This window comes from Tiliqua scincoides, chromosome 10 (genome assembly GCF_035046505.1).
Source record: "Tiliqua scincoides isolate rTilSci1 chromosome 10, rTilSci1.hap2, whole genome shotgun sequence".
NCBI classification, from domain to species: domain Eukaryota; kingdom Metazoa; phylum Chordata; class Lepidosauria; order Squamata; family Scincidae; genus Tiliqua; species Tiliqua scincoides.
Window position 1 is genome coordinate 26,720,461 of NC_089830.1, and position 15,824 is coordinate 26,736,284.

General features: G+C 50.0%; 1 protein-coding gene across 1 annotated transcript; it reads right to left on the reverse strand.

Moving 5' to 3' along the window:
- Nucleotides 1-1,879: 1,879 nt before the first annotated feature.
- Nucleotides 1,880-15,025, reverse strand: HNRNPL (heterogeneous nuclear ribonucleoprotein L). Its single transcript, XM_066638420.1, has 13 exons — nucleotides 14,819-15,025; nucleotides 11,671-11,789; nucleotides 11,320-11,557; nucleotides 10,933-11,020; nucleotides 10,234-10,328; nucleotides 9,401-9,473; nucleotides 6,150-6,221; nucleotides 5,767-6,047; nucleotides 4,924-5,045; nucleotides 4,571-4,772; nucleotides 4,158-4,215; nucleotides 3,624-3,719; nucleotides 1,880-2,206 (listed from the first exon to the last, which is right to left on the reverse strand). Exons 1-13 carry the CDS (start codon nucleotides 15,014-15,016, stop codon nucleotides 2,148-2,150), a joined length of 1,701 nt encoding a protein of 566 aa, XP_066494517.1. The 5' UTR covers nucleotides 15,017-15,025; the 3' UTR covers nucleotides 1,880-2,147.
- Between the last annotated feature and the right edge of the window lie 799 nt (nucleotides 15,026-15,824).

The following is a 15,824-nucleotide window of genomic DNA, read 5'->3' on the forward strand; positions in this document are numbered from 1 at the left end:
CGGCCATTTTGGGAAAGGGCAGGCAGTCCCTCAACAAAAATGGCCGCCCCAGAGCGGACGTACAACTGCGCTTGCTCACAACCCCCGCCCAGAGCCATAGAGATGGGCGCACTAGAGCAGCCCCACTTTCCCTTTACAGGCCACAGCCAAAGAGATGGGCGCACTAGAGCGGCCCCACTTTCCCTCCAGAGGGGCCACTGATAGCCCAGCTAGGGGTGGGCACTGGCCAATAGCACCTTGACAGCCAGGCACTGGCAGGGCTGGCGCCCCACGCAGGCAGCTGTCCTCTCCACACCTGTCTGGAGGCAGAAGAGGGAGCCAGGCTCCAGCCAGAGGCTCCCACTGGCTGCCACTAGGGCTGATGCGTAGGCAGGCCCCTGTGCTTAGGCCCCCCCTTGCAGGGACCCAGGCTGCACAAGGACCCACCACCCTGCCTGTGCTTCTATGACCCCACAGCAGTTTCAACCAGTGGCAATCACACCACTGGCGGTACAAGCAGCACGCCCAGACCGCACCTGCCTGGCAGCGACCAGCACCTAGAGAAGGCTCCACTCACAAGACAGTTCCAGTGTGTGCCCCCCCACCCACCCAAGCCTCGGACTGGTGTTACTGGCATTGCACCCGGCCTCCCCATCCAGCAGCAACTGGCAGTTACATCATCCTTCCGCTGGCACTTCCAACAGGGCGACCATGCAAAGTGGGGGGGACGGGGGACAACAACATACACTGAGTTACCCTACAGCAAATTTCCTCAACTGTGGGTCACAAACAAGTCTTTGAAACAAACAAACAAAAAACCATTGCAAGCCCCCTGCAGTTTGCAGAAGTAACTGGTTAGTTGGAATACTAACCTGTAGTATGAGGTCATCCTCGGGCCCCCCACATTAAAAATCTCACATTTCTCTATTTTTCTAGTAGTTGGCATGCTATAGCTCGTGTGCAAAACCCAGTTTCAGCCTTTTATCTAGGCTGGGAGTCCCTACCTGCAGATTTTATTCTCCAGTTCAGCCTTCTGGCTACCCTGCAATGACCATTAAGGTTAGGGGGAACAGTCCTTGAACTTCATTTATAGGGAGAATCCAGCAATCATACAGTGGGCCAAATAGTATTCGTGGTGCCAGTTGAGGGCTAGAAGTGACATTATTAACCAGATGTCAGCCATAAAGAAGCACTTTATTCTTACCTAGAAACTCAATAGCTCCAAATGACAGAAAATGTGCAAATCTGGTTCATGATCTCAAGATATTATAATTATCATGATGGGAGAGCCCAATTATAATGGGGGTCAGAAATATAGTTCCCAGGTACCACATTCACCCTACAGGCTTTATGTTTGACACCCATGGTTCCCCCCCCCCACACACACACAATATGTAAGGCCTCTAGTAGCAGTAACTTTGTCATTGTGCTACAGCACAACGAAATTTATGCACCTTTGCGATAAAGCATAATATACAATTTCAACAATCACACTCTACACACTCACCCACACATTCTATACAACATGCATCATAATATAAAAACAGTATAGTAGTTTAATAATGCCCAGGAGCATGGTAACAACTCTCTAGCAACCTCAGAAGCACAACAGCCCAAATAGTAAAGAAAATATTTTGTCTAGTGGGTTAAACCAGATTGTCATTTTTAGAAGTAGGTTCCGGTGCTAAAAAGTTTGGGAAGCACTGTTCTACACAGCAATTAAGCTTGAATACCTGGACTTGAGAGCACCACACTGTTCCACTGGGCCTGGCACCACTTTAGTACCCTCCTCCACTGTCACCCCCGCATGTTTTTAAGATTGCGCAGCCCCTTGTAGCAGTTTTCTCTTCTACCACTAAGGGTCATATATGCCAATGATGCCATAACACAACCACCAGAGTTTGTTTTCCAAACAGCTTTATTGAGGTGTGCCAAGGGCACAGGCAGCACATAGTATGAGTGGGAACAAACAAGTCACATGTACAACTGCTTTAAAATCAGATGTCCTCTGAACACCACGGGGCCTCTTCTTCCCACCTGACTGCTGCAGGCAGCTTCTACTCAAGCTTTTTCTTTTTTTAAAAAAAAGGAACACAGGGATGCTTTGCAAAAAAGCCACAAGGAAGGGGGGGAAAGTAAAGATGTTCTCCAACAGGAACCAAAAGAATTTACGAGGCATGCTGAGCAGTTGAGAAGCAGAGTTTCAGTGTGTAAGGATACGGCCCATCTAGAAGAGAAAACAAAAAAGATGAGGGTCCCATAAAAGTTTATTCTCATAAAGCAGAGATGAAATGGGTATGTGGTAAACCTCAGGGAGAGAGACAGGCCAAGACTCATTGCAATTGAGCAAACCAAGGGAAGCCTCCAATGCTCCCAAATGAGCCGCCAAGCTTGACATCCCCGCGCTCAACCTCCAAAGATTGTTTATTGTATTAGCTAATAGCCATCACAATAAGATAAAACATGTAAATCCAAAAATACATCAAGATACAAACAATGATAAAATGAGGTCAAAATCAAGCACAAAAGGCACCTGCACCCATCATATTAAGGAATCTCCTTTACAATCTACCACTATTTCCCCCAGGTAGTTGGCACGAATAGTTCTGGCAGCTTTGGCAAACAGCGCTACGCTATAAGTGACCAATGGGTCACAATGGGAAAGTAACCAACACAATTTCATGTGTGTTCTCCCCTTGAAGGGTAGCCAAAATAGGCTCCAAAAATCTTACCCTAGGATTTTGATAAAGCTGACAATGAAACAGGTAATGTACAATACCTTCAGTCTGTCCTGCTCCGCAAATACAAAGCCTCAAATGCCTGGGAATGGACATATATCTGCCATCTAGAACTGCAGTTGGCATAGTTTGAAAACACAGTTCAGTGAACACCTTTCTCAAGGAGGCAAAGGTAAGTGAATATAAATACTGCTCTCTTGAGTGACTTGGCTTCAGGAAACAGTACAACTGGGAAAAATTTGAAGATCTTACTATATCCAAATTAACAGTATTTATTAACAGTATTTATATACCGCTTTTCAACTGAAAGTTCACAAAGCGGTTTACTTTGTGAACCAAATCCTGATCATTCTCCAGTTTAAACATCCATTCCCTCAGCATTTGTTTTATTTCAGAAAAGACAAAGATGTCAGTAGGAAGAGCTTTACATTTTAGGAGCATTTGCACCAGAGTGGCCCAGCCTCCTCTTCTCCACTGCTCGGCCCCGCACTCAACCTACCCATGGACCAATTGGATGATGCCTGAGGCATCCTTGAGGCAAACCTAGTTCAGCACTACTGATGGCACCATGACACAAAGAGCAGGTGGTTCAGGAAGAAAACTTGTGGGTTCATCTACCCTCAAGCTCATTCTGATTTAGGCTATAAAGCTTCACAAGTTCAGGCCCAATTCCAAATAGACTACTATCAGCAGCAGTCCTGCTGCTTCCCCATCGAGGGGACCAGGTGGCAACACCATGGCCCCCACACTTTCCAGACACTGCTGTGGCAGCATCTGGGGTGCTAGGAGTTTGTAGTGCAGCCTCCCAGTAGCTGGTGGCAGCCAATTCTGAGGACAGGAATGCTCAGAGCAACGAGAACACAGACAGATCAGGAAACCAACCCTAAATGTGAACACAAAGCTTACTTGGATTTTTCATCTGATAATGGTTGAGGAATGCAAGAGTCTCCAGGGCATCCCCTTTGGTCTCCCACTCCAGCAAGCCGGAGGAGCTCCTTTCACCTGCAGAGACATTAACTGGTCAGATACGTCTCAGACCCTCCCCTCCCGTTTCTGAAAGAGGGAATTATGCTGGTATCGCAATGCAATATGGAAGTTTGTTCACTGTCTTGTAATGGAGAAGAGTCACACTCTAGCCTTGCCATGCAACATGTGTTGCTTGACTGTTAGCTGGTCTGAACAAGGTTAGGAAAGGGAGGCCCCACCCTGCTCTTATCATCATAGCTCTTCCACCTGCTGAAGCCTACCTGGCTCTATAATGCACATCAGACACAACCAATTTTACTAGACTTCAATCTCAGAGCAGTGTTCTCTCACACACACCCAACCACACAGGCACTGAGCACCATCTCTCAACCAGCCCAGCTGAGTAAGGCAGACCACCTCAGTTCATGCTTTAAATTGCAACTTGGAGATTGGGAAGCTGCAACATATACTTACTTTTCCCTGAAAACACCTTGACTGAAGTTGGTCTTTTTACCCCCAGTTCATCGCAAATCTGACAAGAGAAGACACATACGTGTAAGACGCTGCAATATTGTGATCAGCTTTGCAAGACTAGCTTCATTCTAAGCAGTTATCCCCTCCACATATGCCTGTTTGAGACAGCGAAGCCTGCACAAAGACTAATTCTTACTGAGCAAAAGGCCCTGAATTTATAATCCATTTCTGACAGAATCCTTCAGCACTGCTGCTTAGAGTCCCAGAGCCAGGCTGCCTCCATTATTGCGACTGTGTGGAGCCTGTGATCTGCTCCTCTTAAAGGTAGGACTCTTGCAGCACTCCACTCCTGGGCCCCACCCCCACAGCACTCAACAGAGCCAGATGCCAGACCAAGAGACCCGAGAGCTCACCTCATAGAAGTTGTCTTCTGTCACTTCCAGAGGAGCGTTAAAGAAGTGCAGCACATTGCTGGGGTGCTGGATCCGGTTCTTGGCTGCCTGCTCTGGGGTTGAGAACCTGTTGTTCCGAGAGCCACTGAAATCCTTGTAACTGCAGGACCCATCCTCGAGGCCATACGACTGGCCCGGCATGATAGCCTGTTGCTTGGACACACTGCAAGAAGCAGAAGTGAGGCCACGTCAGTACACGCACACCCCTTTGGAGGGTCAGCCTTCAAGACCATCAGCACGGCAGAGGCTTCCAATCTGGGGGAGGGGGGGTGCAGAGGAAAGTGTGTGGGGCAGTGGAAGACAGGCCTGCTCACCAGACGTTCAGCTTCTGATCAAACATGAAGTTATTGTTGAGGTGGGTGATGGCTCGGTCCACGGCATAACCGTCTACCATCTCCACCATGGCTGCTCCCGGCTTGCTTTTCATGAACTTCACCTTTCAGAAGAAAGACACATCTCCGCTTATACCCAAAAAGCAACATGGACAACCACACCTCTGTACTTCCTCAATAGCCTTCAACGTGCAGCGCCACAGGAACTAAGCTCAAGACTGCAACCTGCATTTCCAGGCTTTCCCTCCCTACAGATTCTGTGCCTGCCCCATTCCACTTTTCCTCCCTTACTCATTGGTAAGCTTATTGCTTCCAAGAACCAATTCTTTCCTGGCTTAGTTATCTTCTGGTCCTCAATTCAAAGTATGTAATAGTCTTAAGGCCTGCTCTGGATGGGGCTGCCTTACCATGAAGGACCCGGCTTACAGCTTGAGGGTAAGTGAGCCACACGTTGCCCTTGGAGAGCCAGCTGTGGCTTGGCGCTTTGTGATGCAGTCTGGCTGGTGTCCCCCCCGTTCTTGGAAAAGGCAGATATGGCCACTCTCACATGGCAGTAATCCACCCTATGGCTGGGCCCGCGCTTAGTTTCGGGCATAGTGCAAAGCACTCGTTACCTGTGGATTTTTAAATGACCACCTTGCCCCATAAGGCTGTTCTGATCAGGCATCAGAGGCCCTGCCCCAAATTCCTCTTCCTGTGAGGTTTTGGAGCTGCCCTGCCCTTTCGCCCATCACCCAAGAACTATGCCATGACTGGCACAACCCTCAGCTGCCTCGGCTCCCAACAACGCAGCAGCAACATGAAGCAGGTGCGCAACCAGCTTACCTTCTCCACGTTCCCATACAGGCAGAAGACATTGAAGACCCTCTCACAGTTCATCTTGGATTGGTCCAAGCCATACACCATCAGGACAGGGCTGTCAGCATGGGGGCCATATTCTGGGGGTGGGGGAGGAGGCGGTGGGTGCCCATACTGGGGCCCAAAGCGGCTTGGTCCCCGGTGGCGGCCACCCACAGGTGGACCCATTCGCCTTCCTTCGTAGTGTGGAGGGGGAGGCCCGTAACCTTCGTCGTGATAGTGTCCGTGGTAGCCACCATGCGGTCCTCCTGGGGGAAGGAAGAAAAAACCATCAGGAACCTAAAGAGGTGGGGCAGGACCATTCAGAGAGTCCACTACCCTGGAGGCTGCTGCACATGGTGGCCTTTTACCGTATTCAGCAGGATGGTCTCCAAGGAGAGGAGGCTGCCTCTGCCGCTTGTTAGGGTTGCCACCTGGCTCACCTGCCAAAAGGACACGGCTGTTAAGAAGGTAAAAGAACAACACAGGGCTTGTCTGTCTGGGGCATGCCTGGATGCTGGAAGGCCTTGCTTGGTCACAAGACCACCCCACTGCTCCTCAGTTAGGCTCCCTTGGAACCAGAGCTGCCTCCAAGCACTGTGAGGTGAGAGAGCTGGAAAGTCAACTTCTGCCAAGCATACAAAGACTTGTTTCCCAAGAAGACCCCCACCCCTTCCCATCCAGAGCTAGGAAGGGATGGGACAGCTCTGCAAGGAGGTACTTGCTCTGATCTTACTCAGAACAAACTCCTGATCCAACTACTTTTTCTTGGCCCACTTGTCATTTAAGCATTTGTCGCAAATTGCTATTTGGATAGCTCAGCCTTGACCAATTCAAAATGGCCACAGATTTGCATTTGCTCTCAGCAAGATCTCTGGGAGGCCAAAAAGCTCAAGATAATCTCAATGAAGCAAGGGTTTTTAAGAACTAGTTACAAAGACGACCCACTTGGGCCGGGGGAAGAAGCCACAGGACGGCGTGCAACTGCTCATCTGTCACCAAATAAGCACTATGAGTCTAAGTTCTACTAAAGGCAACAGGAGAAAGAAAAAGAAAAAACACTGCACCCCCCCCCCCACCTTAGCCCAGTAGAAATTAAGGACTACAAGACTGAGAAGAGAATAGCAGCAAAACAAAAAGACAGCAGTCATCCAGCTGGGACACGATTATGTACATGGCAGACTTTTATGCAATCCATACAATTTCATTTGGTTCTTACAAAAAAAATTAGAGGTGTTTTGTACAGTTTATTTCAACAACAGTCAGTACAAAGATTGAAAAGGGCTACTTACAGCAGGAGTACACAGTACAATGTCCATTGTCACATACATATTCTGCATTTCTCTTACCATTGGACGCTTCAACAGTGTAAGCACAGTTCTGAAAGATGGCGTCCCATCAAACATACACTGCGACCCTGCGTTACATGGTTTCAGAGTCAAAGTCAAGTCAAAGGCATGAAACGGATACAATTTTTTAAAAGTAAAAATTTTTGCTTAAATAAAAAGGGCTCACAGATGTTTTTGTCTTCAGATGGTATCAAGAAAAAGGACATAAAGGGTTTGTAATAATGAGTGTCCCTTCCGTGTTGCATCTCCTGAGTTTTGTCATGTGCTGTTAACAGGTTTTGGTGCTTCTGGCTCTGTGTAGGTCTCCCATGTGCGTGTCTCTCCTCTGTTAATGGATGGAGTGTGCCTTGGAGCGCGAGTGCCCCCCCGGAGCAGAAAGCACCCCCAGCCTCTAGGGAGCTGTGGGGCCTTGGTGTTTTGGTTTTTTGTCTGTCTCCGCTTGGCGCTGCAAAAAATGTTGGCAGCCGAGGACTGCTGGACATGGAGTGATAAACTGCTCTCCCAAACCAAAGCGTGTTGCTGTGGAGAGCATCCTATGTCTCGGAGGGCCTCTGAGATCTACTCCGGTCGCCGGTAAGAGCGCTGGTGCATTTTGTCTGAGACCCCTCTGGTCTGTGTTTTCCTAGTTTCTGTGTTACATTCTTGGGTTCAAGGTTTTTTTGGTTTGGTTTTTTTGGTCTGGTTTGAATTTGTAAGAATGTCGTGGCCTGGTGCGTCTTTCTCTCTCTCTCTGTCTCTCTCTTTGTGCTTGTAGATGTTTCTTGGATCACGGTGTTGTGTTCTTGATGTAAAAAATGAAGCTGCATTTCGGGTACGCTTAGGATGCTGCGTGTTCTCTCCAAGCAGAGCCTAGTGGAAGGATGGCTTTTTTCCTACACTGTGTGGTGTTTAGAGGGTGTGTAGCAGAAGGCACATCACAGGCAGTCTCAAAACTTCCACTGCAGAAGCATACGGTTCCCCCAAGGTCATGTGTGAAAGCACTGTTCAGAGCTGGGGAAAGGCCCGGCTAAGGCACCTCCTCTTTGCCCAGCGTTAAGGCAGGAGAGCCAGGAGGCGGCGGCTAACTGAACTGCACGGCCCTGTCAACTAGCCCCTGTCCATCTGCACATCTTCTAGTTATGTACCTTGGAGGAGAAAGTGAGTCATGTTCATGTCAAGTCATGTAATGCCATTGCTTGCTTGGCGATATCAAGGGGGAGGTGCCACCAAAGGTAACAGCCTCCTGTAGCTTCCAGTCGCCTCTACACCCACAGCCCAAATTTAGTCTCACTCCAGGCCTTAAGGATGCACCTACAGTAAATACCCACCCACTTCTGAACTGGTTTAATGCCACGGCTCCACCACCCGCACTGCACGTACGGCAAAAATGCTGCTCAGCACACCAGAGTCCCTTGCACACATGCTGCAGAAACGCAATGGGGCTCACATAGGTCCACAATGCCCCTCAGCTGACTGCAGACCATCCCTGCTTGCCACACTTACTTCCCTGGTCCTTTGACAGGGATGTCAGTCCCATTTGGCTGATGTTTCTCACCCTGAAGATGCCTGTGGGCAGCCTCCATAAGCAGATGCAGGGGGAGCCTTTTCCCTCACCAGCAGTCGCAGGGCTCTAGGCCACAACCAGGGTGCCAGCCGCACAAGCTGGCTCAGGCCTACTCCCTTCCTTTGGTTTCTCAGTCAAAGATGAGAGCTATTCCCTGGAGTGGTCAGATCAATAGCTAAAAACCATTTTATGCCACTCCTCGCAAAAGGATTTTAGTAAAGCCCACTCCTCACCCTGGGAAGCACACCCAACCTCTCAGTTCCACCCATCTAAGTACAAGCATGCTCTGAAGTTAAAATACGCACCCCTAATTCCCAATGCTTGTGTTCTAGTTCTCTAGGGCCAGTAATGGACTCAAAACCATCATACGACAGCGACAGTTTTCAATACTAGGCCTAAGATGTAAGATGTGTGTAAGATTTGTCATGGAGACAAGTCAGCAAAATGATGCCCCTCCCAACATTTTGCTTTGTGCGTGTCACTATCTAAACCCCGCACTGTTGCCTTGGCCCCTCAGACTATAAAGAGTCACTTATTAGTCCAATAGTACCTTTAAAAGAGGCCCAGAAACCCAAGCACTGTTGTGAGACCCTAGACGTATGTCCCAAGCCAGGCACCATGCTGGACAGCAGGCAAATGGCATTACATCACACAAAGAGCTATGAAGTGTGCTACTCAACGGGAGAGGCATGAGTTTGTGTGAGGCTTCAAAGCAGTCTAACAAGGTTACCTTGTCCACTGAGGTTGGGGTTGGTGTAATCCCACGTGTCCTGGTCATTCTTGAACACATTCAGGCGGGTAGGCTGGGGGGATAAAAAAAAAAAAAAAGAACCACACACACACAATGCAGATCTGAAAGAGACAAGTCAACCCTGAATACCAAGTCATGCCAGTGTTGAATTATGTGTTTATGCTCAATGGGCATCTGTGCCAGATCTGGGGTCCACGCAGCTCATTCTGCATGCAGATACCCCATATCAGCCCACAGCACCTAATAATCCCTTAATAAAGTAAATGATTTTTTGGCCAACACAAACATCGACGCTCAACGAATTTTTGCTGCATCTTTACTAGCAGCCTTCACATCAAGCTTGTGGCAACATGTTCCACAGATTAGTCACACACTATAAGCAGCAACTCCCTTAGCCTTGTGACTCAACACACAACTCAGGACCAGGGTGGCAGAGGCAGAACCCAAAATTCCAGCACTTCACTGGAAAGCTCTTCCATTTTTTGGCTTTCCCCCCACACGGAGCAAACAAGGCATGTACTGCTGTATCAGCTATGAAGACAGACCAGCAAGCTCGGAAATTCAACTGGTTATTTATCCCTCCTCTTCACAGAAGCAGGAATACTCTTGGTTGTATAATCTTGTGTCCAATTTCAAGCTCTTGGAACAGAAGTATGAAATGGAAGCTGCAGAGCACACCAAGAAACATGCTACTTACAGAATTCATGGTAGCAAGAAGAGCCTCACTTTCTGTGGGCACCTGCAGATTCAGTAAGCCAAGATGCATCGCAGACCTGCCACAGGCAGACACAACCAGACCCAGCACCACTCACCTTGGCATACTCAATCTTCAGAGTGCAGCAACCAGAGTAAATGTCAGCCCCATTCAGAGATGCCTTTGCTCGCTGAGCACTCTGCACCGAGTCAAATGTTCACAGCATTAAGGAACCTTCAGCAGCGTGTGGGGCAGATTTTTGGACATGAGAGAGTGATGCAACATTGAAGGACTGCAATTGGCTCTCTTATTAAACCCTTCCTGAAGGCTTTGAGGTCCCCCTCCCTCCCATTCAATGCAGGGAGCGTACCTTCAGACCAAACACACACTATCTGCACTGAGAAGGCATCTAGCTCCTTCTGGGGGCTGCTAGGTTCATAGGCAGAACCAGACTAAGAAACCTATCTCTATATTTTGCCAATGCCCAGTTTGCCCCAAGACTTAAACAGTCAAAACAGGCTTATATAAGTGAATATCTGCAAGCTTCCATGACTGCAGCAGACTATCCACAGCCAAGAAACTGTCTTTTAAAGGACTGGAAGATACCACCCACTCCAATTTCAAGTAGGAGGATGTCAACCCCTTTCCTTCAAGCTAATAATTCCTATTCTCCATTCACAAAGTGACTATTATTCTTGCCAAAAAGGCAGAGGGCCCAGTAAATCTCTCCTAGGCCATCAGCGGCTCCAACTGCATAACCAAAGACCAGTGTGGCTCAACACCTCCTGTTCATTTGATCATTGAACAGATAAAGGATATTCCACCATAGCCTGGACTCCATTCTTCCTGAAAATAACAATCCGCTGGACTGGGCCACAAGGGTTGCAGATGGTATACAGCACATCCTGAGGAAAGGTAAAGTAATAGATGAAAACCCCAAAAAACTTTTCCCTTGCTCAACCTCCTAGCAGCCCTAAAGACTATTTGTACCCCTTATTCAGGCACTGCTACAGTCTAGCCCAGGTGGCTTGGTGCTTTGGAGACTATGCCATTGCCATGTGACCAAGCAGGACATTTTGTGACATGGCTTCCTCAAGCACAACATGCTGACCACAATCTTTTTTTTTAGCACACTGCACCCTCAAGAAACACCTGCAACGCCACACACTCAAATGCACCTTCCTGGCTCAGCACCACTACACACCGTTGTGATGGAATAGATGGGGTTCAGGATGGTGAAGAGAAGCACGTTGTTGACTCCTCTGGAATCATCTGAGTCACCGGGTCGTGAAATCTTCTGGCTGGTGGAATAGTTGACAAAGGCCGGGTGCCCGGCAATGTAGATCTGGTTGTCTGCCGCATAGTTCACGGCATTGCAGGCTCCAAGGATATCCTCAAACTCCACCAGGGCCTGCCTCTTCTTGGGCATCACCACCACATAGCTAGGAGGGAAGCCACAGTACTGATGCTGCCCAGTCACCTTGCACAAAAGTGTCCGCAGCAGGACACTTAAACCACCCAAACTCCACAGATGCCGCAACTGCCCACTCCTAACCTGATAGGGCCAAATTCCTGCAGGGCCTCCACAAGATCAGCTTCCACAACACCATCAATCAGACCCCTGATGTGGACAACGGGAGAAGCAGCTGGCTTGTGGGGATCATCATAGTTCTCCTAACAGAAGATAAAGAAAGGCAATTAAGAACATGCTGCTGTTCCCATTTCATCCCCACTTTAGCCCCCTTCCCAAAAGTTAACCCTCTCGGTCATGGATATCTTGAAAAGGTACACACTTGCTAATGAGCAGGAACTACCCAAATCTATTCTGGGGGGAACCGGGCACTAAGAAACCTGCATATACTGGCTTGGTTCTTCCCGTTATCTTTCGACAATTCATTTCAAAAGTTCTCATGCCCAGATTTTTTGAGTACTATCAGCACTACCTTGACAGCTTCAGTGCTGCCTCCATTGTGGAGTTTGCACTGTCCTACCTGTCAAACAGGGATGCGCTTGCACACCCCCAACGTCACTGGGAAAGAGCCCACCCACCTGCATCTTGAAGACTGAGGGTGACCACCACATGCTGCAAGGTACTTTTACTTGCGGGCTTCAGGCAGCTAGAACTAGAGCAAGATCAGTCATCTTAACCTAGCCCTAAACATTTGGGGTGGAGTCAACTATAAAAGTACTTATGTCAGGCTCTCCATCTTGATACTCAAGAAGTAATATTGCCTCTATCCCCACAAACACAGCTTCTAAAAAAGAACCTGCAGCCATTTTCATCTCCTTGTGGCATTCACTACAAGTCTTCTTCAGCTTCATGTGTTCTGCAATTCACCTTTTCCAGATTCTAAGCTTCTCTGGGCAGGGTCCCGTTATCCTGCACTAAAAAGTAGTGTGTGCTTGAATGAAAAGATTCACCCCGCCTCCAACTGGCCCCTCTCCTCCTCATTTTCAAGAATGTGTTAAAGACTTTTAAGCTTATATCTATTTATCCTGCCAGTTTTAGTATTTTGCAGTGTTTGTGCAAATCTTGTTTGCTTCTTTATCGCTGCAACCCACTGTTTTTAAACAGAACCAAGACACAGAAGGACGCAAAGGTTCAAAGAGCTGCGCAAAATGTGGGACTCATTAAAAATGCCCACCACATGACATCTCCCTTCTTGGATCCTTGCAAGAAATTCCATTGGTTGTAATGGCAAGGCACTACGCTTGAGTCACCACAGCCAATGGAATGTCTCTTGCAAGTACCAAATGGTTTGCTGCACACCAGAAGACAGCAGGTGCCAAATCACTGTGGAAAGTTTTAGCTATTTCCACCCCCACATTCTGTAAACCTTAAAAAAAAATTTCTCTTTTAAAAAGCTACCCCCTTTTCCCTACTTTTACACAAAACCACCCCATTATGTTACTTCTCTACTCCACCTTTTCCCCCCTGCAGTGGAACTCGAGTGGCATGTGTCAAATTTGTGTAGTCTCCCTGCCAGGACACTGACCAGACCCCGGCTTAGCTTCCACAAGATGCCTGTATCATGTGCTTTTAGGCCATGCCCTGGAACCACTCAGATGAAACTGTTAAATATAACATGACTCTTGATGGCCTGTGAGGCACAAGTTACTGCCACCAGGGTGTCAGCACCCTGCATAGAAGCTCACCTGAGAACCCCCACATATGCATACTGATTTTGAGTTGTGTGACTGAAGAAATGCAAATGCATACACATGCACGGCTGCTCTTGTCCACAGCACCCCATTCTCAGAGCCCACACTTGCAGTCTACCACTTCCCATATACTATATTGACTGCTAATATTTGCATCTCTCCTATCCTGAAACTCAAGACTGGCATGCATGGGGGCTCCTGCCTAGTCATGCTTGCATCAGGTGCCCCACAGGCTATCTAGAATCATAGCATCATTTAACAGAAAGCTCCAAGGCGCATGCAACGCAGCCACCTTGTAGAAGCTGAGCAGGGCCCAGCCAACACCCTGGATGACACACCGCCAGGGGAATCCCCCACATGTGCTATGTTGAGTTGCACCATACCTTTGATTTCTACCTGAGAACCCATCTTGAGTGACACAATGGCAGAAGGGAAACAAGTGCGCACAAAGGCCTGGCAGTAGCCTTACTCCATATAGAGGCCATGCCCTTGGGATGCACTTCTTCCTCCTCGGTCCCATTTTCAGAACCCACCACTCCCTAGGCGCTCCTTGTTGGCTTCTTTCTAATCACAGTGTTACTAGAGCTCTCTATTCCTCTTCTCTCCCCATGATCCAAGGCCCAGGCCGCCATGCAGCCTTAGGGGTAGACCACTGCTGCTCCTGGAGATCATTTCAACCCCACTGAGAGCTGCGTGTGAGCACCACAGCCCAAGCTGCCATGCAGCTTTAGGGATAGACCACTTCTATACTTAAGAACCTAAGAAGAGCCCTACTGGATCAGGCCAAAGGCCCATCTGGTCCAGCTTCTTGTATCACAGTGGCCCACCAGGTGCCTCTGGGGGCACACAAAACTACAGACCTGCCTCCTGGTGCCCTTCCTCACATCTGGCACTGTGAGGTAGCCCTCTTCTAAGTAACTTACCTATGTAAGATACTTCGAATAGCTTACTTAGGTAAGTTACTTACTGAGGTAGCTCACCACTTGAAGGGTCTCCCTGCCCCACCAAGAGCTGAACAGGTGCACCAGCTCCAGGCCTTCATACAACTTGAGAAACAGGCTGCTGCTGCTCTTTGAAGCTCTACCTGCTCCTCCAAAAGCTGCAGCAAGGTGATCTGCATGTGCACCAGGGCCCGAGCCACCATACAGCTTTAGGGATAGACTGCTGCTGCTCCTGAAGGCTCCACCTGCCCCACCCAGAGCTGTATGCCTGCACCAGGGCCCACGCTGCCATACAGCTTCAGGAGGTAGACTGCCCCTACCCCTGGAGGCTCCACCTGCCCCACACAGAGCTGTACACGTGGCCAGGGCCCAGACAGCTATGCAGCTTGGGGGGGGGGAAGAGTTGACTGCTGCTGGAGGCTCCACCTGCCTCCCCTTTTAGGAGGTAGACTGCCCCTGCCCCTGGAGACTCCACCTGCCCCACACAGGGCTGTACACGTGGCTAGGGCCCAGACAGCCGTGCAGCTCCAGGGGGGTAGACTGCTGCTGCCCCTGGAGGCTCTGCTGCCGCCCAGGGCCCCCGCGGTCGCCTCTCCTCACCCCGCCTCCGCCGGCCCCCCCCGGGCCGTGGTCGGCGTTCTCGGTCTTCTGGCGCTTCGGGGCGCGGCCGCCCTCGGGCCCCCCGCCGTAGTAGCGCCCGGAGCCTCCGCCGCCGCCCCCGCCGCCCATCTTCACCATGTCCCCGCCGCGCCCGGAGCCGTCGCCGCTCTGCGAGCCGCGCCACCTCCGCCGCGACATGGCGCCCGCACTGCAGCCGAGCCCTCCTCGCTCCCTCCTTGGGCGCCGCGCGACTGGCCGCGCCCGCCGCCACTCAAGGGCGCCGCGGCGCTCATTGGGCGCGGCGCGCCCCTGCCCACCTGCGTCCCGCCCTCCGCCGCCATTGGACACGCGCCTCCCGCCCGCGGCCCTATTCGCCCGCGCGCCCGCTTATCAAGCCGTCCCCCGACTCCGGTTGGCTGAGAGCCGCACCCATCCGCCCGCCCCTTGCGCCCATTGGGCGAAGTTCCAGCCGGCGTCCCGCCTCCCCGCATTGCCTCTAGCAGAGCACCCCCCTTCTTCTTCAAAAAACCGTTGGCTCCACCAGGCTCTGCAGTTGCTCCTGTGATCTGATTGGCTGCCGTGAGCATCCGTCTTCAGAAGGCTGAATCTGATTGGCTCATGTTTCAAGAAGACGCCCTCCTTTCTACTCGTGCCTGTAAAGGGCTCATTGTCTCCCTGGGTTAATGCAATTGGTTGCCATTTGTGCTCGTCATCCTTTTGGCCTAAGCCCATTGGGCACAAGGCCGTCAGTCTTCAATTGAGAAATACGACCTCAAGGCTTTTTATTCGCCGCCCTTCCTCTCAGATTGAGCCAATGGAAACTCAAGAGTCATAAAATGAGACAGGGAAAGGCGGGATCTTTCAACAAGGGCCAATGCTATTCGCTAAACCAAATAAAACCCGCCCACTCCTCCTATATCCGACCAATGAGAAGACAGAAGCGCATGGGGCTTGCCGTGAACGTTGGCCCAAGGGAGCCAATGGGCTGGCCCAGGCAAAACAGGCT